The sequence below is a fragment of the Pelophylax lessonae genome (genome assembly GCF_965119305.1).
Source record: "Pelophylax lessonae genome assembly, chromosome: 3".
NCBI classification, from domain to species: Eukaryota; Metazoa; Chordata; class Amphibia; order Anura; family Ranidae; genus Pelophylax; species Pelophylax lessonae.
The window spans coordinates 434,681,305-434,704,357 of NC_138770.1; the positions used below are offsets into that span (position 1 = coordinate 434,681,305).

The 23,053-nt window shown below is 44.0% G+C and overlaps 1 protein-coding gene across 1 annotated transcript in view; it reads right to left on the minus strand.

Annotated features, from left to right (window-relative positions):
* Positions 1 to 23,053, minus strand: part of ALDH8A1 (aldehyde dehydrogenase 8 family member A1) — a 42,912-nt gene that overhangs the window by 13,360 nt on the left and 6,499 nt on the right. The window contains exons 2-5 of the mRNA XM_082249436.1: positions 21,014 to 21,161; positions 6,665 to 6,820; positions 6,438 to 6,587; positions 1,735 to 1,991 (exon numbers count right to left, since the gene is read on the minus strand). Of these exons, the coding sequence (XP_082105562.1) occupies positions 1,735 to 1,991; positions 6,438 to 6,587; positions 6,665 to 6,820; positions 21,014 to 21,161 (711 nt within the window). The remainder of the gene's footprint in view (positions 1 to 1,734; positions 1,992 to 6,437; positions 6,588 to 6,664; positions 6,821 to 21,013; positions 21,162 to 23,053) is intronic.

Genomic DNA, 23,053 nt, shown 5'->3' on the forward strand with positions numbered 1-23,053 from the left:
ACTGATGAGGCGGCACTAGCAGGCACTGATAGGCAGCACTGATGGGCACTGATTGGCAATGATCAGTGCCCTGATTATTAGTGTAAATATGTGTTATCAGAATTGTCAGATACTGTAAGCATGAGGCTGTGATGGCCCAAGAGGAAAGGAATGCTGATAACTGGCAAGTTTGTTTACATGTGATCAGCTGTGATTGGACATAGCTGATCGAATGGTAAAGGGCTGCTGTGATTGGCCCTTTAATGCGATCTGTGATCAGCTGTGTCCTAAGGACACAGCAATCACAGAGCGCAGTGGATGGCGCTCCACAGGGGACACAGGAGGAGTGTGGTTCTAGGAGGACGTCCATGAACAGAATGGGAGAGCTGCACTGTATCTGTCTTTTGGCAATAATGCGGTCATGAAGTGGTTTTGCTTTGTGTATAGTTGAGTCGCTTAGCCTTGTTCCCACATCAGAGGTATGACTTTTTGGCAGCAATTCTTCCATAAAGACTACTTCTGGCCAGACTTCTCCATACAGTAGATGGGTGTACCTGAGTCCCACTGGTTTTGCACCAGTTCTGTGCTGATGGCATCGATGGACATCTTCCAGTGCCAAAGGGAAGTAAGCATGATGTGTCTTTCATCTGCTGCATTAAGTTTCCTTGGTCGACCACTGTGTCTAAGGTCCTCAACGTTGCCCGTTTCTTTGTGCTTCTTCAAAATAGCTTAAATATCACATATTGAAACCCAGTCTGCTTTGAAATCTTTGCCTAGGAAAGACCTTGCTGATATAGTATAACTAGCTTGTGTCTTGTTGCTCTGCTCAGCGTTGCCATGCTGTTTGACCTGTGACATAAAACTGTCTTCCACAATCTCACCTTAGCAGTAGAGTTTGGCTGTTCCTCACCCAGTTTAAAGCCTCCTACACAGCTGTTTCTGTTTCAGTTAGTGACTGTGTTTCATTCTACATATGAAATTAATGATCATTTCAAGCACCTGCTTGTTATTATGGATAATCGTACACCTGACTGTTATCCTACAAAATCCCTGACTTTGTGCAAGTGTACAAAGTGTAAGAATCAATGCTGGTTTAAAGCCAAATATTGATCCGATTTAGATTGTTCTTCTCTTTGCCAACTTTGCATTTTGTAAATTGATGAAAATTAACAATTAAAATATATATTTTTGAAGGCATTCTTACTATACAGCATGTATTTACACCTGCCTAAACTTGTGCACAGTACTGTACAAGTTCAACTTTTTTTCTGATTTCCCACTAAAATCAATACTAACTATGCTATAAAGCTGTTGTTCTGGATTTTCCTCTCTCTCTCTTTTCTCTTTCTCACTCCATAAGAACATGATCTTTGGATTAATGTTCCAGAACAAAAAACAGATTAGAGTTCCAATACCAACCACTTCAGCTCAAATACATGCCTCAATGTCAGCACAGTTGTCACACATATGTTTAAACCTGGCCTGGCCAAACTTGTCAGTCATTGCTAACCTGGAAATCCTGCCTAAGAGAGTGCTTGCTATTACCCATGTTGGGCAGAATAAGGCTGTTTAGTGCACTTCTCTTACAGAATTTACTGTATTTCTAGGTTCCTTTTGCAAGTCCAGGGCCTACTCTACTTCCCGTTATCCAATGAAAGCACACTTTGAGGGGGTTTTGTTGCAGATGGGGGCTTAACCCTAAAGTTAAGGGAAAAGGAACACAAATCCAACAAAGCAGAAATATGCACGTCTTACCTGATTGGAAAAACTTGAGCGAACAGTAGTAGTGATACAGTCCTCTAGGTTGGCATCTTCAAAAATGATGGCTGGGTTCTTTCCCCCAAGCTCCAGTGACATCTTTTTACAGTATGGGGCGCTCTTCTCAATAATGCGTTGGGCAGTCACAGTGCTTCCAGTAAAGGAGATTAGAGGCACATCAGGATGGCACACAAGAGCCTCTCCAGCTTTTGGACCAGTACCAAACACTATGTTGATGACACCTGGCGGTACACCTTTCAAGGAAAATAAATAATTTACATTATACTTATATAATTTTTCATCATCATGCAGCACACAAGAAAATGTTCTCCCTTGAGAGTTCTTACTATCAGGTGGAGATTTTACAATTTCAGATAATGTAAACCAATACTCAAATGTTAAGTACAAATCAGGAAAATTGAAAATTCAGCAGTTTTGGATTCTCCTGAATATTTAGATAAAAGTCCTCATGATCTGTAGAGGATAACACAATTTCGGAAGCCAGGTAGCCATGATTTGTTACTCGAATGATTCTCTACAGATTTAAAAAATTCTCAGGAAAATGTAAAAGTTATTTTTCTGATTCTGATGAATAAATTCAATCATCATGTAGACAGATGGATGATGATTGTAGGGATGGAGTAGTAGGTCTAAAATACATAACTTTTCTGAAGCAAAAATGCTGCTGCTACTTCCTTTCAGCACTGGTCATGTTGCTGAAAGCCTAGCTAATTCACCAACTGAAGTAGAAGATGGAGTTCAGAATAGATGATAATCCTGCTTTTTAGCAGAAATCATGTGACCAGTTGCGGGACTTCCTTTTATAGAAGAAGCACTAGAGATATGCATAACAGAAAAATTTGTTTAGTTTCAGATTCATTCATTAAATCATTTCGTTTTGTTTCGGATTCATTTGTTTTGTCATACTCATTGGGTTATTTGAATATCCACTTAACAGTATCTCCTGAACTGGGGGCAAATAGTCCCTGATGACCTTATCTATGTAGCCCTGCCCCCTTGGGGGTGGCTTTTTGTATGGGTGTCCTCTTCACTTCTTATGCCCTGAGCCTTCCCCAACCCATCTGACACTATTAGTGAGACCACAAGTGTCGCAGTGAATAAACAATTTATTGCTTTTTACTTTTATATGTAAAACAGGAATATGCAAACAGAATCAGAAATAACACAGATGTTGCTAGAGGGATAGATCCTGAATTTCCAACCAAGGATTTAGGCCTTTTAGTTCAGCACTCAGGATCCAGAACGCAGGCCACACATACATATGCACAAACAAATGTGTATGTATGCTAGAGAGTGACCACAGATAAGAATGACTACACTTGGTAACTTGAATACAAGGTAAGCAATGTATCAATATTGGAACAACTATTAGAGTGCACTCTAACGGGGGCCCCCTTTATGATGAACTGCAATAGTCTCCTGAAAAGTGAGGCCTCACTTGTCTTCACCGGCAAGGAATTCCCAACAATCCAAGGAAAGTATTTGTAATTCGAAAAGGATAGAGAGGATGAACTGTATTCCCCAAAGCAATCAATAGGTGTAATCCACAGAGAAGCAAATGTGACAATTCCTTATGTGTCACAACAGGTTGACAGCCTAGGACTGGATTTAAGGCATAAGGCCTAGCTCACCCACCTCGCACTATATTTGTATCTGCAGTGTCCAGTGGTTCAACTAAATGTTGATATGGCCTTTATAAAGTATACAGTCTATTTGCCCTTATTTGAATCAGTCTAGGTCTGTATTTAATAGAGATGCAAATACTGGATGTCTCTCACCGAAACCAGGAGATCCGCTTCTCTCTGCAACCAGGCTCCGTTCTGCTCAGCGTCTCCGTCCGCCTGTCAGCCACCTTCCTCTCGGTCACGCCACAGAGACTCCTTCGCACACTCACACCGCCGGCTTCACTCTGGTGTCCACCACTAGGCCTCGGCCTAAGTTCCTGCGATCCGCAGCAGCTCTTCCCCTTCTGTTCAGTGCGCTGTCCTCGAGGCAAGAGAGCGAAGCAAAGTCCCGCCTCCCTTTATATAACCACTCCCAGCAAGCTCCACACGTCCTGTTGCTCCCTGGGAGAAAGGTCTTTCTGTCTCAGCAGTCTATGATCCTGGCTCCTCCCGGACTACATCTCCCATAATGCCAAAGTCACTATCTTCAAAAAAAGATTTAAAAAAATCCTTGAAGGAGCTGGGCAGAAAATTGTTGGCCTTACATCCACTCAGATACAGCCAGTGTTTAAATATTCTTAAAGGGGTCAGGTGTGGTTCTGAAAGTATATTTACTGCAGCAGGAGATTTCTCCATCCATGTTGTATAGTGTGAATGGAGTAATCTGTTACATTCTTTTAGTTTAGCCCACTGTTTGAACGAAGATAATCTATATTTGTATACCCAGGTTAAATTGGTTGTAAACCTCAGACATGAAATATGAACAAAGCATATCCCTTTAAAGTGTGTACTTGTCTAAGTTAAAAGCACTAAGTGTCATTTCTGTCTGCTGCTTTGTTCCTCTGTTATCAGCATCAATCACTTCTGACAACTTTTCCTGACACCAAGAGAAAAATGGTGACAGGGGAGGGATCTCCACCTGATTGACAGCCTCAGTTCTGTTCCTGTGTGAAGGAGGTGTTTCCCTTACTTCCAATCAGCTCTCAGAGCTCTCCCCACTAAGCTCTGCAGTATGTAACTTCAGCTTTCTACCCCGAAAAGACAACATTTAAGTGCTGCTCAGGTAGAGTGCAGGCAGGGACAGGGAGCTCGTCCTAGCTTCAAGCTGCAGCAATGTCAAAGGGAAACATCCATAAGCTGCACATCATGAAGTATACCCATGTGCATGAAGTGAGATGAATGGCAGCCTCAGCCTGGACTCCAAGCCAGGCCACGCTCTAACACATTTTGCTTCACTGAATTGTTCGGCTCTCCGCCCCCTTTTGAAGTTTGAACAGATGTAAAGTTTGAACAGATGTAGAGAGGAGAAGACGGCAGATAGACAGATACAACTTATGTAGGAGGATTTGTTTTATTTCTTTGTTTCACCTGAGGCCAGTCACTTCATTGGGTATATGTAAGAGTTTACAACTACTTTAAGATAGATGACAGGTACTCGTCTATGTAAGTAGGGAGAGATGGGAGAGGGACTTGGGTCTCATAGACGATGACACCTGGACATTATGTCTATCATCCGCCCCCGTGGTCTCTGTGTCGGCCTCACAGAAGCGTTCTCATTTATATCTCTTGCACAGTGCGTACAGGACACCGATACAATTCCATAAATGGGGTGCTAGATCCACTCCCCTTTGTCCTAAATGTAAGCATAATCATGGCGATCTGTTACACATGTTCTGCCCAAAGGTGCCCAAAGCTATTAAGGTACTGGGGGGAAGTGCTGGATACCATTTCCCTGGTTTATGGGGTTGTGCTCCCGAGGGATCTCATTATCTGTCTGTTGGGGCGCTGGAGGAGGAGGCCCTGACTCCTAATGCACATACGGCGGTTTTACAGCTGTTGTATGTAGCACGAAAACTCATAGCCAGATACTGGGGGGAAGTGCTGGATACTATTTCCCTAGTTTATGGGGTTGTGCTCCCGAGGGATCTCATTATCTGTCTGTTGGGGGCACTGGAGGAGGAGGCCCTGACTCCTAATGCACATACGGCGGTTTTACGGCTGTTGTATGTAGCACGAAAACTCATAGCCAGATACTGGGGGGAAGTGCTGGATACTATTTCCCTAGTTTATGGGGTTGTGCTCCCGAGGGATCTCATTATCTGTCTGTTGGGGGCACTGGAGGAGGAGGCCCTGACTCCTAATGCACATACGGTGGTTTTACGGCTGTTGTATGTAGCACGAAAACTCATAGCCAGATACTGGGGGGAAGTGCTGGATACCATTTCCTTAGTTTATGGGGTTGTGCTCCCGAGGGATCTCATTGTCTGTCTGTTGGGGGCGCTGGAGGAGGAGGCCCTGACTCCTAATGCACATACGGCGGTTTTACGGCTGTTGTATGTAGCACGAAAACTCATAGCCAGACATTGGATTACTCCGCGAGTACCCACCAGGGGACACCTTGGGTGTACCAAGTAAACAAGATGCTCATACGAGAAAAACTGACATACCAACATAGGAACGCCCCCAAGAAATTTCATTCTATGTGGCAACCTTGGCTGGAAGTTCCAAGATTGGCACCGTTTAGACTGGTGGGTGACAGTTTGCTTCAGGGATAGGGGGATGTAGGGTTGTTCACTGTGCAGGCAGCTGTCAAGGGGTTACTCCATCATATATATTACTGATCGCAAGAGGGGCTCTATTTTTTTCACATTTTCTTTCTCTTTTTCTTACTTTTCTTTGAGAAACGAGGAAATATTTTACATGTCCAGAGTTCTGGGAATTGTCTTTTATTACCATTGTGTTGGGTAAGCTGGATTACATTCATAAAACAAACGTATGGCATTCTTAGCTGTTGTTTAGTTTGAAAGTCCTAAAGAGTCTACATACGATGCCTTGTATATGCCTATCACGAAATGTTTGATGTATGTATTGTTCCTAATGTATGCTTTTTGATTTGACCCAATAAAAACTTTTGTTCTGATTGAAAAAAAATATATATATGGATGCCAGGTAGTCAGTAACAACATAATATTATAATAATGCTCTAATGTTGTAAAAATAATTCTAATAAACTACCTGCTTCGTCCATTAACTTGCACATCATCCATGCTGTAAGAGAGGTCATTTCACTTGGTTTTGCCACTACCGTGTTCCCACATGCTATAGCAGGTGCAATTTTCCAGGTGAGTAGATAGAGGGGCAAATTCCAGGGACTGATTAGTCCAGCTAATAAGAAACAATTCAGTTAGAAAACGGATTTAATGTAACAAGACCCCTGCCAACCCCAAGTCGATCAATATTACCAACTCCAATAGGAGTGCGCACTGTATAATTCATGCAGTTCAAGTGCTCCATTTGTGTACACTCCATGGTATGGTGCAGGATGGAGGAGGCAAAAAAGCGAAAGTTGTACACTGAACGTGGTATATCTATAGTCCGAGCAAATGTCAGTGTTTTCCCTGAAAGGCAAGAAAATTGTATGACTTCTATACATCATAATTTACGTTCCTATGTTAGGATCTTTTCACAATGTGCAACTAAACCAAAGCACCAAGATGAAACTTTTTAAAGCATAGGGAAGATTGCAATGTCATGATAGACCTTTTAATCATTGGGCTTGGCACCAGTAAGAACTTGCAAACTTTCTTATAGAAGTAAAAATAATTGAGGCAGCATTTGCCAAGATAATGGGATGTGCAATGACCAATGCAGCGCAACTTAGAACCCTTCGGTATCATTTTAGAATCATTTGTGGAAACATTTCTGATTGGGCAAGTTTTAGGGCTGAAATTTATTTTCCTTATATTTTGCCTTCCCTGGCCCCTCTTTCACCCCTCTTCAACATGGTAATGGAGTTTTGAAATAACACTCTTCCCTTTTTATTACATAACTTATTTTAGTGAAATCATTGTTGTATCTCTGTGCTACTTTAAGGAATAAAGGCAGATCATGGCGGGTGGGACTGGCAGGTTGCCATACATAGGTTCCTAAACATATTACAGTGCCCTGCCCCACTCCTCCTTTCAAAACATCTAAACCCTGGCACTTGGGAAGATTTATTCAAACTTCAAAATGCTTTGATGGGTAAATATCAGTCTTTTCGGTTGGGAGTTTCTAGGCAGACTATATTTGCTTGTAGACCACCCTAGATAATGCCCACATGCAGGGCTGAGACAAGCGGTGGGTGGTTGCCCTGAGCACTGTGGTATCATGTGAGGTGGGGGGCACCATGAAAAGATTGGGGGGAGGGATTTGTGTTGAGTGGGAGACCTTTGGGGGCAGTAGGGGGTTAGCATTTTTCTAGGAGCGGAAATTTGGGGGTGTGTGGTAGTAAAGGTGATTTGGGGGATTTATGTTGGGAGAGGGGATGGGGGAAAAGGATTTGTACTAGGAGGGGGGATTTGAGGTGTTTGTGCTAGAAGCAGTGGTGATGGGGGGGGGGGGGAGGGGATTGGTGCTAGGAGGGGAATTTTTTTTTTTTGGAGGGGGATTTGTGCAAGTAGGGATTAGAGATGGACTTGGTCATGTTCAAGTTTGCACGTGCCCGATCCTGCCAGGAAGCCAACACTGCACACGGCTAATTACAGGCACTGAGACATTTCCGGATCTGTGCAACTTCAGATCGGGAAATGTCACACTGCCTGTGATTAGCGGAGTGCAGTGTTGGCTCCCTGGCAGGATCGGGCACGTGCAAACTCAAACACACCCAAACCCATCTCTAGTAGGGATGATTGGGGTGTATTTGTGCTAGGAGGGAAAATGTGGAGGGGGGGAGGATTTGTTCTAGGGGGGATTTATTCTGGGAGGGGAGATTTGGAGTGAGTGGAAACGATGTGTACTTGGAGGGGAAATTTGAGAGGTAGAGGAATTGTGCTAGGAGGAGGGATTTTTTTTTGGGGGGGGGGGTTTGAAGAGAGGATTTGAGCTGGGGGGGAATATTTGTGCTGGGAGGGGGCATTTCAGCATGGGGGCATATTTTTCCTGGGAGGAGGGGGAATTTATGCTTAGGGGGTAAGCATGCTGACACACAAGTGTAAATTTACTAAAACTGGAGAGTGCAGAATCTGGTGCAATTGTGCATAGAAGCCAATCAGCTTCTAACTTCAGCTTGTTCAGTTAAGTTTTGACAAAAAAAACCTGGAAGCTGATTGGTTTCTATGCAGAGCTGCACCAGATTTTGAACTCTCCAGTTTTAGTAAATAGACCCCTTATTGTTCATACATCTTGGGGGGGGCACAGTTTGGCATGTTCACCCTGGGCTCTAGATGACCTTGTCCTGGCACTGCCCACATGCAACACTAAGCCTGACTGTACTGAAATCCAATAAATGAAAGGGGCATGCCAGGGATGGTAGGGCTAGGAAGGAGATAGTGACATGATGCTGGATTTTCTCCAGCCAGGAAATGAGGATGGCTTGTCTGACTTGCTGTAGCTCCTAAAACACACTGTGAAAAGCTCACAGTGTTCAGTGAAATCAAGTTAAGCCATTTTAGTACAGAAGAGGAGCCTGTACAACTGTGCAAAACTGAAGAGTTTAGCTTTAAAGGGATTCTAAAGGCAGAAGTTTTTTTTTATCTTAATGCTTTCTATGCATTGAGATAAAAAAAACCTCTATGTGCAGCAGCCTCCCCCAGCCCCCCTGCCCCCCCCCCCCAATAATTACCTGTGCCCATCTTTATCCAGCGATGTTGCAGGAGTTTCTCAACTGTCCGTTACTCCCCTCCTCAATGGCTAAGACAGCAGTGCAGTGCGATTGGCTCCTGCTGCTGTCAATCAAAGTTAGTCAGCCAATCAGGAGAGAGAGGGGATGGGTCCGGCTCGCGGCTCTGTGCCTGAATGGACACAGGGAGCTGTGACTCGGCTCAGCAAGCTGCTTGCTGTGGGGGCATTCAACAGGACGACGGGGCCAGGAGCACAGAAGAGGGAACAGAGAAGAGGAGGATCCGGGCTGCTCTGTGCAAAACTAACTGCACAGAGGAGGTAAGGATAATGTGTTTGTTCATTTTTTTATTTTTTTTTTTAAATATTAGACTTTACAGTCAGTTTAATAAAGTCCTTCCAATAGGCTAAAATGACCTCATGTTTGCTAGAAGGAATGTAAAAGAAAAACTGCATTTAAAAGTAAAACCACCAGCAATTCTGTATAGGAGTTTATTTTTTAAAACATTAAAGAGGTATTTGTACAAGCCGAATAAAATCTCATTGTTATTTTCATAAGAGGTATTTGTGCAAGCTGAATAAAATCTCACTGTTATTTTTCTAAGAGATTTATTACTGTATCATCAGCTCCATCTAGTGGCTAAAATGTAGTATAGTTTTCTCACTGAGGTTTTTTTTTTAGAAAACTATACTACAGTTTGGCCACTAGATGGAGTTGATAATACAGGCATTATTCTCTTAGAAAAAACACATTTCGTTCAGCTTGCACGAATGCTTCTGACATTCGTGCAACAAATGTTTTTATGCATTTACTCAGGTATTTTTTTTATTTTGTTTGATTGTGAGCTACATTGGCATCTAAATTAAATGTTGCTGAGCTTGTTTCAAATGACAGTAGTTTATGGATAGAGAAACGGGGGAGAGATTCCCTGGTGAATATCACTCTATATTATTTGTACTGGGTAGGGGTTGTCATAAGACACAGGGGGGCATCAGGACGCAGTCTTTATCTGATTTTATATATTTTAATTACTAATAAATGGATTTTTGTAAAATCTTACCGTAAAATCCTTTTCTCTTAGCTCATTGACAGACGTAGTCCTCGGTGATACAGCACCTTCGGGTTTATGTTGCCTCCACAGGAGTAGGACTAGACAGGAAATTAAAATGCTCTGGCCACACCTTAGGGGCAGTCCCAGAGGGTATATCCTCTCTCTCTCTGCCTCAGCAAATCAGTTATGTCACAAAAGCAGTGTTTAGAGAATTTAACCCAACCCAACTCAAAAAATAGAGGGGCGGGTACTACGTCTGTCAATGAGCTAAGAGAAAAGGATTTTACGGTAAGATTTTACAAAAATCCATTTTTCTCTATCGCTCATTGACAGACGTAGTCCTCGGTGATACAGCACCTTCGGGACGTCCCAGAGCAGTATCACAAATGAGGGGTGGGAAAATGGAAATCAAATCCAAATCTAGAAGGCCCAACCGGTGCCAACTAGAAGTTTACAATGCTCATCCTTAATGATGAGACTCAACAAAAAAAAATTTCAAACAGAAAAAAACCCTCGAGGTAGACCACCGGTCTCCTCAAATTGCGGCCTGCAAAACCTTGCGGCCAAATGAGGCATCCGCCGATGCCATCACATCAATTTTATAAAATTTTGTAAAGGTATGTACCGACGACCAAGTGGCCGCCTTACATACCTGGACCACTGACGCCTGATGGCGAAAGGCCCAGGAAGTACTGAGCGCTCGAGTGAAGTGCGCCCTAACAGGGAACGGAGGATTCCGACCCTTAATAGAATAAGCCTGTACCACCGTCTGACTGATCCATGTAGATATGGTCGCGGCAGACACAGGCAACCCCCTTCAAGGGCTATCCGTGATCACAAAAAAGTGAGTCCGTCTTATGAAAACAAGTTCGTAGTAGTCAAGTGTATCCTTCTGAACCCCATCCAAGGAGTGTAATGCAAACTCCCAAGGATGGCTAGTCTTAGGACACGGGGAAGGTAACACAATACTTTTATTCAGATGAAAAACTCTGAAAACCACTTTAGGAAGGAAGGATGGATTCGGAAGAAGAACCACCTTATCCCTATGAACCACCAGTTCAATGACAAGATAATGCGGCCAGTTCTGACACCCTGCGTGCAGAAGTAATGGCCACCAAGAAGGCCACCTTCTGGGATAATGTAAGCAAGGGAATCTCCCTAATATCTTCAAAGTGAAGTTTCTGAAGAACCGACCACACTAAATTAAGATCCCAGGCGGTAAGGATGCGCGCACTGGCGGAGCCAGATGTCGCACCCCCTGGATGAAATTCCGCACCAAGGAATGATTAGCCAAAGGTTTCTTGAAAGAAGATTGCTAACGCCGAAAACCTGACCCTTGATCGTGCTCAAGGATAGTTTCTGCTCAACCCCTTGTTGCAGACCGACCAAAATTCGGGTCACCGAATAGGTATGTGGGGGAAATCCAATAGATTCACACCATGCAATATAAGACTTCCATGTGCTGGAAGTCGCTTTCCTTGCTTTAACTGGAGGTAGGAATAACTGAAGCTGACACTCCCTTGTCCTTCAGTACCTGGGTCTCAATGGCCAGGCCATTAAGCCAGCGACTGTAAAGCAAGATGGAAGATTGGTCCCTGAGACCGCAAATCCTCCCTGAGAGGAAGTCTCCAAGGAGTGTCCGCGACTAGCCTCACCAAGTCGGCGTACCAGGCTCGACGAGGTCAGTCCGGAATTTCCAGAATAACTGGAATTCCCTCCACCTCTATCCTGCGAAGAAGTTCCCGCAGCAACTTGAGAGGATGGAAGGCATGCCGTAGCTGATACTGCCCCCACGGGGCGATCAGTGTTTCTGCTGCGTCCGCTAGAGGATCGCGGCGCGAGCTACAAACCTCTGCACCATCCTGTTAAGCCAAGGTGCCAACAGATCCACATCCGGGATGTCCCAATGAAGGGACAGCTAGTGAAAAACCTCTGGATGAAGAGGCCATATGCGATTGGATCCGAATCGGGCTGCTCTAGAGCTGCTCGATCCAGTAAATCAGACAAAATCTGATCGCTCTCAGTTCCGATACCCTTATTGGTAATCTGGATACTATCGGAAGAAATGACTTCCCCTGGTTGAGCATCAGAGACTTCCTGGTCCGCTCGCTCAACCGGATCCGATTGTCCAGGAAATCGGAATTCTGATTCCATTAAAAAAGAATCTCCTTCAGGAGAATTCGGGTATGAGACTGGGTATACGGTACTGCCTCTAAGAAGGCCACCATCAGTCCCAGCCAATTGACGGACAGCAACATCCGACTGACTGTTGACTGAACCTTCTGGAGTTTCTCAGCAAGGAGAAACTCTCTTGCCCAGGATGTATCCAACCTTAGGCCCAGATAGTTCAGTCTCCTGGTGGGAACCAGGGATGATCTTTGGGAAAGTGAAAAAATGCTGATGTCCTGCGATGATGGGGATATAAAGATAGGCCTCCTAAATGTCTATGGACGCCAGGAAATCCCCCTGATGCAGGGAGGCCACCACTGTACGGATGGACTCTTCCCAAGTCCAGATTTGGACGCACCTTGCCCTCTTTCCTGGGCATTGTGAATAGGTTCGAATAGAACCCCTGAAACCGTTCAATGTTAGAAGGGAAGAATCGCACCGGTGGAAGTGATCGAAACTCGATCCTGTGTCCTCCAGAAACCGGTGAAGACATCCCCCCCACCCCAGAGATGGGTAGGGGCGCATCAGGCTGTATCTTCAGTCTTGGCTGAGCCGGACTTTTTGATAAGCCGACCAGCGCCCTTTGAAACCCCTCTAAAGGGGCTTTGGAGGGTTTCGCCTTATCGCCCGCCCTCGCAGAACGAACAACTCTTTATGAGCAGAAAAGGAAGGTCCTCGTTAGTTACGAGGTCCTTTTATCCTAACAGTCTGTGGCAAGACAGCAGGTGGTACCGTCTATCCTATAAAGAGGAATTCCTTAAACGGATAGCACCTAGCCATGCGTTTGGAAATAACAGGGGTTCGTTTCAAAACGACCCCATTTGGGTAAAGGAAAATCCTTCGCCCTTTTGGTAGGCTAACAAGTACCAAAAAGGAATCTCAGTCTCAGCTACCTCTGCCAGTGTAACCTCAAGACTAAAGGTTTCCCGGACGGACACAACTAGTGCATCCACCACTCTTGTGCTATGGCGGAGGCAGAAACGTGCTCCTCACTGCTGAGGAGATATTACCTGAGACAACAGCCCCTGAAGGATCTGATAAACAATAGGGGTAGGCGGGGGTCGCTTCTTGACCCCCGTCCCTGACAGGCCACCTCCACCCGGGATACCAAAGACTCCAAAACTGCCGATAATGCATTAAAAACAAGTGGGGTACTGGAGGGTCCTGCGGCCACCTTGAGGGGATCAGGTGGGGATACCTATGCGGCAGGGTCAATGATTATACAAGACACTTGCCAGCGACAAAAAATTACAAAGTAAAAAACTTTTTTTTTTTTTTTTTGTGTCCCCCAGTCGCAACAGCACCCCTCAGTGTTACCTGCCTTTTTGGACCCGAGAGAGAGAGAGAGAGAGACCCCAAGGCTCATCCCTGATGCACAGAAGTTTTCATCAGCTTGCTCAGTGCTTGTCTTGTTACAGACAGGAAGTCTTTGGCCCTATTTCCTGGGTAAAGGAGGTGGCTCCGCCCCTTAACACGCCTGCCGGCGCCTCCCCCTGGCTCCATGAGGTGTTTGAGTCACCTCAAACATGGCCGCCCCCATGCTGGAGACACGAGGCTACACCAAAATGGCGGCCTCGTGCGATCTACCAGACAATGGCGGCAGCCTGCACAGATAGCGGCATGTCTGCAGAAGGATCTCGGCCTCACAACCCTTCACCCTCATGGTGATCAGCGTGGTCGGCGGTACCGGACCCTGGCGGGCCGTATGCGGTCCGTGGCCGTCGGGAGGCATCTGCTTAGCTGGAGGAATGATCTGGAATGCAGTATACATGTATAGATATCGCCCTGTGGCTTCTGACAGGTAGGATACCTTATACTATCACAGTAAAGTTCTAGTACTGCCACTGACTACAATCATTTTCACATTTTTACAATTAGATTGTCAGCTCCCAAACCAAGCCTCCTGGCTTCTTGTACACAAAAATCACACTCAATTAGGGGGATCTGTGACATGTTGTAGGATAGAGGGGAACCCATCCTTACCATTACAGAGAGGGGCCCGCGTTCACCACAAGACCCGTCAGGGGGAAAGGGGGAACATACTACTCACCATACCGGAACCAGGCTGGCGCCAACTCCTGACAGTACCCCTCTCCACCAAGGTGGGAGGGCTGTCGACCAATACGGACGCCGTGACTCATGGTCTTTGGCGTTTCAGCGAGACGTTTAACTCGCAGGGTCAGTCCCCGTCCAGTGGGACTATGTCGCGGCCGACCCAGCGCGGAGCTATGGCCTGCACGCGCTCGTAGGCTGAACTGGGGTGACCACTGGATCTCAACATCCCGCCCGTCGCCCAGTTCAGCTTTCTTGCTTGAAGATCTCACAGGAACACTGGAGAAAAAAAAAAAGCTGTCTAAAAAATCTTTTCTAAGAAAAAAAAAATCCTGCCAGGACCGAAGATCCCAGCAAGGGATCTAGGTCCTTACTCCTGACTAGACAGAAACAAACTGATTTGCTGAGGCAGAGAGAGAGAGGATATACCCTCTGGGACTGCCCCTAAGGTGTGGCCAGAGCATTTTAATTTCCTGTCTAGTCCTACTCCTGTGGAGGCAACATAAACCCGAAGGTGCTGTATCACCGAGGACTACGTCTGTCAATGAGCGATAGAGAAATACTAATTATTATTAGGGCTCTTTCACACGGCCGCTCCGTGTGAGAGCTCCGCTGCGGGACTTTTTTTTTTTTCACGGAGCGGATGACATTTCTGTCATCCGCTCCGTGTGCCCGCATATCATCCCATCCGTTTGCGGATGATATGCGGACATAATGTAAGTCTATGGCATTGCGGATGTCAGCGGATGACACCGCTGACATCCGATTTTCCTTCCTTTCCGTTTTTTACACGGATGAAAAAATAGGGTTCTGTTCCGTTCCAAAAAACGGAACAGAACTGAAAGGAAGAAAATCGGATGTCAGCGGATGGTATTCCGCTGACATCCGCAGTGCCATTCACTTACATTATGTCCCCAAATCATCCGCAAAAAAATAGGATGATTTGCGGACAAGCGGAGCAGCCGTGTGAAAGGGCCCTAACTTAGTTTTTATTTTCCAGTGAAATCGAAAAACAGACATAGGTAAGTAGCCATTGACTTTTTATGCATCTCTCTTTGTTTAAAACGGTTTTCTTTTGCAACAAAAATAATCTCACCCCATATAAGATATGTCTACACCTTAAACTAGTGCATGGCAAAAAATGTTCAATTACATGATTTCTGAGAAAACGTATTACTCAGAAAGACATCTGTAAACGCAAACATGAAAAGTACCACTGAGAACAGGCACCTCTGAAAGGAAATGGAGACTTACAGTACAAAGCTTTCAGAGACTTAGAGGCTGTTACTTAAGGAAATACCCGTGCTCATCTTTAGTACTTGTCAGGCCATCTATAACTTAGTTATGCAAAATCGTTTCCTTTAGAATGCAAGTGAAGTTTCCCAGTTTGGAATTTGCAGCCATAATCACTTCTTTTCTGACTCATCTTATGTGACCACTTCTATAACATCTTTACATCAGTTTGTAGGCCTAACAGTTTGTACATGGCACAAATGAGTGAACACATTTGTTTAATAATTACTTTGAGGTTTCGTGAACTGGGAATGCAAAACCTTTGTTTACAAAGATGGCAGTCAAAAATATGTTGCCTTGGTTATACACTGTATTTGCATTTTAAACTAACTACTGAAAAGTCCCTATTATTACATACTTTGTAAATCCCTTAAATGCTTAATAGACTTCACAAAATATATAGTAATTAGGGATGGGCGAATGATTTGCCAAACACCCGAATTTGCAGAGTGTAGCCCTGACGAAGACCCTGCAATGCACCGAGCGCTGCACAGCACATTCTGCACCCTGATTGGGCAAAGCTTTGCCCAATCAGGGCGCAGTGTAAGCTGGTTGTAAAGGAGTGGGGCCAGGAAGCCAGCTGCAGCATCCTTAACAACCGATGAGTCATCAGCTGTCAATGGGTTTCCCCGCTGAAAGCTAAATAATAAAAAAATAAAAAAGTGCCAGTTAAAAATAAAGAAAAAAACAGGGTGGGGGTCAATACCAGGCCCTTCGGGTCTACCACGCCAAAACTTGTTTTAAAAAACAAAAAGGCGTAGGGTCCCCCCAAAATCCGTACCAGACCCTTATCTGGGCATGCAGCCCGGCAGGTCAGGAAAGAGTGAAAATGAGCAACCGCCCACCCTCCCTCCTGAACCCTACCAGGCCACATGTCCTCAACATATGGGGGTGGAGGGGGGCTCTGCTCTGCCCCCCCCCACCCCAAAGAACCCTGTCCCCATGTTGATAGGGACATGGGCCTCAACCCCACAACCGTGACCGGTGGTTGTTGGGGTCTGTGGGCAGGGGGGGGCTTATCGGAAACTTAAAACACCCTTTAGCAAGGAGGCCCCCAGCCCCCCTATGTGAATGAGTATCGGGTACATTTTACCCCTACCCATTCACCAAAAAAGTGTCAAAAAGTAATAAAATCAAGAGAAGTTTTTTGACAAATCCTATATTAAAAAATAAAAAATAGCGTCCCCCAAAGAAAAATCCATCGTCAATCATGCCGCCCGCCGACCCAAAAAAAAAAATCCCCCCCCCCCTTTCCTGATCTGCCAGTCTGTGTGCTCAGATAAAGGTCTGGTATGGATTTTGTGGGAGACCCCACACTGTTTTTTTTTTTTCTTTTTTTCAATAGCGAGGTGCCGCAATTGTCACAGAGAGTCATTTTAAATGGGATTTGACTCTTTTTTTTTTTCTCTTTAGAAATGTCATTTTTGCTGCAGCATGTTTTATGCATGCTACATATGCGCCACTTTGCAGGCAGACTAAGGGGACCCCTAGGGACTATATTTAAAGGACTTTTTCATTTTTATTGTTGCAATTTAAGCATGATAAAAATCTGAGCTCCTGAAAAAACAATTGTATTTCAAAAATTATTTTGCATTGATACATGTCCCCCGGGGCAGTACCCGAACTCCCATACCCCTTTTATGGCCAATTACTTGCATATAACTCTTCAAAATGGGCACTTTTGAACAATTTTTCCTGTTCGGCTCCCATAGACTTCAATGGGGTTCGGGTTAGAACATTTCCCCTGTTCGGAAGTTCTGCTGCAAACCAAACAGGGGTTGTTCTGTCCATGTCTAATAGTAATCACTCAAAATAAATAAAAATTAAAAAGTGTACTTGAGTATCATATACTGTGTGTGTATATATGTATATGTATATATATATATATATATATATATATATATACAGCTGGTAAAATAAGTATCAAACACGTCACCATTTTTCTAGGTAAATATATTTCTAAAGGTGCTATTGACATGAAATAAGTTCTGAAATTGAGTTATGTTTAATAAAATGGAATGACACAGGGAAAAAGTATTGAACACATGAAGAAAGGGAGGTGAAAAAAGGCATGGAAAGCCAAGACACCAGCCTAAATCTATCAATAATTGGAAATCAATCCTGCTCCTTGTCAGTACAAATCAGTATCACCTGGTTCAGTCTCAATTAATGGCCTATAAAAAGGTGTCTCATTAGTAAGGTGTCATACAAGAAACATCTCATGATGGGTAAAAGCAAAGAGCTCTCTCAAAACCTTTGCAACCTTATTGTTGCAAAACATACTGATGGCATTGGTTACAGAAGGATTTCTAAACTTCTGAATGTTCAAGTGAGCACTGTTGGGGCCATAATCCAGAAGTGGAAAGAACATCATCTCACCATAAACCATCCACGACCAGGTGCTCCTCGCATGTTTTTTTTAACAGAGCAGTGAAAAGTATTATCAGAAGAGTTGTCCAAGAGCCAAGGACTACTTGTGGAGAGCTTCAGAAATACCTGGAATGAAGTAAACAATAAATACTGCACTCGACTTAACCACTTGACCACACAAGACTTAATTGCTAAAGAAAAAACATGTTGAAGCTCATTTAAAGTTTGCTGCACAACATTTAGACACGCCTGTGAAATACTGGGAGAATATAGTCTGGTCAGATGAGACCAAAATTGATCTCTTTGGATGCCATAATACACACCATGTTTGGATGTCAAATTGCACTGCACATCACCCCAAAAACACCATTACCAATAGTGAAGTTTGGAGGTGGGAACATAATAGTTTGTTTTTCAGCATACCATACTGGAAAACTTAATTTCATTGAAGGAAGGATAAATCAAAACATTTTCCAAGACATTCTTGATAAAAATCTGCTGCCACCTACCAGGATGATAAAGATGAAACAAGGGTGGACATTTCAGCAAGACAATGATCCCAAACACAAAGCCAAGGAAACTCTCAATTGGTTTCAAAGAAAGAAAATAAAACGGCTAGAATGGCCCAGCCAATCTCCTGACTTAAATCCAATAGAAAATCTGTGGAAAATACTAAAGATCCGAGTTCATAAAAAAGGCCCACGGAACCTTCAAGAATTGAAGACTATGTGGAAGAATGGGCCAAAATCACACCTGGGCAATGCATGTGACTAGTTTCTCCATACAGATGTTGTCTTTAAGCTGTTATTACCAACAAAGGATTTTGTACGAAGTATTAAATACATTTCAGTTTGCGTTCAATACTTTTTCCCTTTGTCATTCCATTTTATTACACATAACTCAATTTCAGAACATTTTTTTGGCTTCTTTGTATGTATGGATTTGCATGGGTTGTTACCGACGTGGTGAAAAATTCATGTCAATAGCACCTTTAGAAATATATTTAACTAGAACAATGGTGAGGTGTTCAATACCTATTTTACCCACTGTACTTTGTGTTTATACTGTATATATATATAAATATATATATATATATATATATAAAACCAAAAGTATTGGGACACCTGCCTTTACACGCACATGAACTTGTGAAATTGCGCAGTGTATTTAATTCATTTTATTTTTTTAAATTACAACTTCAAAAACTCACATGCCTCCAACTAAATACTCTGGACTGTCTACTTTCTAAAAAAAAGGGTCATTTATGGGGTATTTGTACTGTCCTGGTATTTCTGCGCCTCAGGATATAAGATAGGCAGTCTACATCAGTACTGATCAATTTTCAAATACACACTATATTGTCAAAAGCATTGGGGCGCCTGCCTTTACATGCACATAAACTTTATTGGCATCCCAGTCTTAGTCCATAGGGTTCAATACTGAGTTGGCCCACCCTTTGTAGCTATAACAGTTTCAACTACTCTGAAAATGCTGTCCACAAGATTTAGGAGTGGGTCTATGGGAATGTTTGACCCTTCTTCCAGAAGCGCATTTGTCCAAAATGTCTTGGTATGCTGATGTCCTAAAAGTTCCCTTCACTGGAACTAAGGGGCCAAGCCCAACCCCTGAAAAACAACCCCACACTATAATCCCCCCTCCATCAAATGATTTGGACCAGTGCACAAAGCCAGGTCCATAAAGACATGGATGAGTGGGTTTGGGGTGGAGGAACTTTTTGTCTTTTTGCTGATGACACAAAGATATGTAACAGGGTTGATGTTCCTGGAGGGAAATGCCAAATGGAAAAGGATTTAGGAAAACTAGAAGAATGGTCAGAGCTCTGGCAACTGAAATTTAATGTGGATAAGTGCAAGATAATGCACCTGGGGCGTAAAAACCCAAGGGCAGAATATAGAATATTTGACACAGTCCTGACCTCAGTATCTGAGGAAAGGGATTTAGGAGTAATTATTTCAGAAGACTTAAAGGTAGGAAGACAATGTAATAGAGCAGCACGAAATGCCAGCAGAATGCTTGGATGTATAGGGAGAGGTATAAGCAGTAGAAAGAGAGAAGTGCTTATGCCGCTGTACAGAACACTGGTGAGACCTCACTTGGAGTATTGTGCGCAGTACTGGAGGCCATATCTCCAGAAGGATATAGATACTCTAGAGAGAGTTCAGAGAAGAGCTACTAAACTAGTACATGGATTGCAGGAAAAAACTTACCAGGAAAGGTTAAAGGACCTTAACATGTATAGCTTGGAAGAAAGAAGAGACAGAGGGGATATGATAGAAACTTTTAAATACATAAAGGGAATCAACTCGGTAAAGGAGGAGAGCATATTTAAAAGAAGAAAAACTACCACAAGAGGACACTGTTTTAAATTAGAGGGGCAAAGGTTTAAAAGTAATATGAGGAAGTATTACTTTACTGAGAGAGTAGTGGATGCATGGAATAACCTTCCTGCAGAAGTGGTAGCTGCAAATACAGTGAAGGAGTTTAAGCATGCATGGGATAGGCATAAGGCTATCCTTCATATAAGATAGGGCCAGGGACTATTCATAGGATTCAAATATATTGGGCAGACTAGATGGGCCAAATGGTTCTTATCTGCCGACACATTCTATGTTTCTATGTTTCTATGTAACTTGACTGGCCTGACCTCAACAGCTTTGGGATAAATTAGAGTGGAGCCTGCGAGCCAGGCCTTCTCGCCCAACACCAGTACCTGACTTCACAATTGCACTTCTGGAAGAATGGTCAAACATTCCCATAAACACACTCCTAAACCTTGTGGACAGCCTCCTTAGAAGAGTTGAAGCAGTTATAGCTGCAAAAGGTGGGCCAACTCAATATTAAACCCTATGGACTAAGATTGTGATGCCGTTAAAGTTCATGTGCATGTGAAGGCAGGTGTCCCAATACTTTTGGCAATATTGTGTATGTCTCTCAGTACCATTAGTTTCTGTATGTGCTTATCAATTCTCATTGGTAGAGCGGTATAGAGGGGTATTTACTATTTTTTTTTTTATTAATTAAAATATTCAGGTGTACCTTGGTCTTTTGATTCTGCTTGTGCAAACTCGTCCAAATGTTTTTCGATCAGGTCAGCTAGCTTATTCATAACTGTAGATCTGTCTTGAGGGCTCAAAGATGACCAATTGGGGAATGCGGCTTTGGCAGCATGGACTGCAGCACTGACCTTGAAAGAGAAAACGTAAGCGTCTAAACATGAAATATGTAATTATCCAGTGCTGCTTTAATAAATATTTTTATAAGTCTAACTATGGGCAATATAATAAAAAAAAATGATTTACTGTAGTCAGTAGCATTTTTCTTTATTTATTTTGTATTACTTGTTGTATCTACTAGTAGATCTGTTATTTTTATTTTTTTTTTATTACGTATTATAATAGAGTAACAATGTTGTTCATTCTGCAGTGAAATAACAAAGAAGCCTTGACACTTTGTGGACAGGGTAGTCTCAGATGGATAGGTATTTTTAAATGGACGTTAATTTGCATGTAAAAGGCAAAACTTTCGGGTTAGAACCCCGGCCAAGTTTTTTTATTCATGTCTGTGTCCCCACTTGGGAGAATCACTCTTTATGTGTCTTGAAGACCACTGTCATTGGCCAAAAAGCGCTAGGAAATCAGAAACTTTAGAGGCGACACTGGAACTGACGGTAAGAGGAAATCAAACCCGACTAAAATGGGAATTCTGTTCACTTTGGAGAGATTTCTTTTCAACTGCTGCAGCATGTTCTAGGCAAGAAGTGAAGGGAACTGGGATAGAGACAGCAAAAAATAACCCTTCCTGTCTCTGTCCAAAACAGAAAAAAATAAATCTTAACATTTTTAGGCAGTTACTGCAACAGTTTTTTTTTCTTTTGTAAAATAGAAAAAAGGGGTTAAGGGGGCTTAAGGGGTGTGCTAAAAAAAAACCCAGCTCTCTCACTAATACCCCTAGCTCTCACTAATGCCCCCCAGCTTTCTCACCTCTCACAAATGCCCCCCCAGCTCTTTCACCAATGCCCCCCAGGCCCCCAAGCTATCACCAATTCTCCCTGCTCTCTTACTAATGTCCCTCCCTCCAGCTCTCTCACCAGTTCCCCCTCTCCTCTCTTACTAATGCCCCCCCCCCCAGTTCTCTCACCAATTCCCCCTTCCCTCTTGCTAATGCCACCCATCTCTCTCACCAATTCCCACTCCTCTCCAAATTATGCCCTCCCCTCAACTCTCTCACCAATTCCCCCCTCCTCTCTTACTAAAGCACCCCCAGCTCTCTCAGCAGTTCCCCCTACTCTCTTACTAATGCCCCTCAACTCTCTCACCAATTCCCCCCTCCTCTCTTACTAGTGCCCCCCAAGTTCTCTCACTGTTCACCCCTCCTCTATTACTAGTTCCCCCCCCCCAGCTCTCTCACCAATTCCACCCTCCTCTATTACTAATGCCCCCAAACTCTCTCACCAAGTCCCCCCTCCTCTCTTACTAGTGCCCCCCCAGCTCTCTCACCGTTTCCCCCCTTCTCTTTTACTAGTGCCCCCCCAGGCTCTCTCACCAATTCCACCCTCCTCTCTTACTAATGCCCCCAGCTCTCTCAGCAATTCCCCCCTCCTCTCTTACTAATGCCCCCCAACTCTCTCACCAATCCCCCCCTCCTCTCTTACTAATGCCCCCCAACTCTCTCAGCAATTCCCCCTCCTCTCTTACTAATGCCCCCCAACTCTCTCACCAATTCCCCCCTCCTCTCTTACTAATGCCCACCAACTCTCTCACCAGTTCCCTCCCTTCTCTCTTACTAGTGCCGCCCCAGCTCTCTCACTGTTCCCTCCTCCTCTCTTACTAGTGCCCCCCCCCAACTCCCTCACCAATTCCCTCTCCTCTTGCTAGTGCCCCCCGAGTTCTCTCACTATTCCCCCTTCCTCTCTTACTAGTGTCTTCCCCCCAGGTCTCTCACCAATTCTCTACTCCTCTCTTACTAGGCTGTCAGTGACAGTCTCTACGAACGATCAGGACCCAGGGGAACCAGATACCGATCACATGATCGATGTGATAGCCTCTGATTGGCTATCACAGTGTTCACTCACTTTGT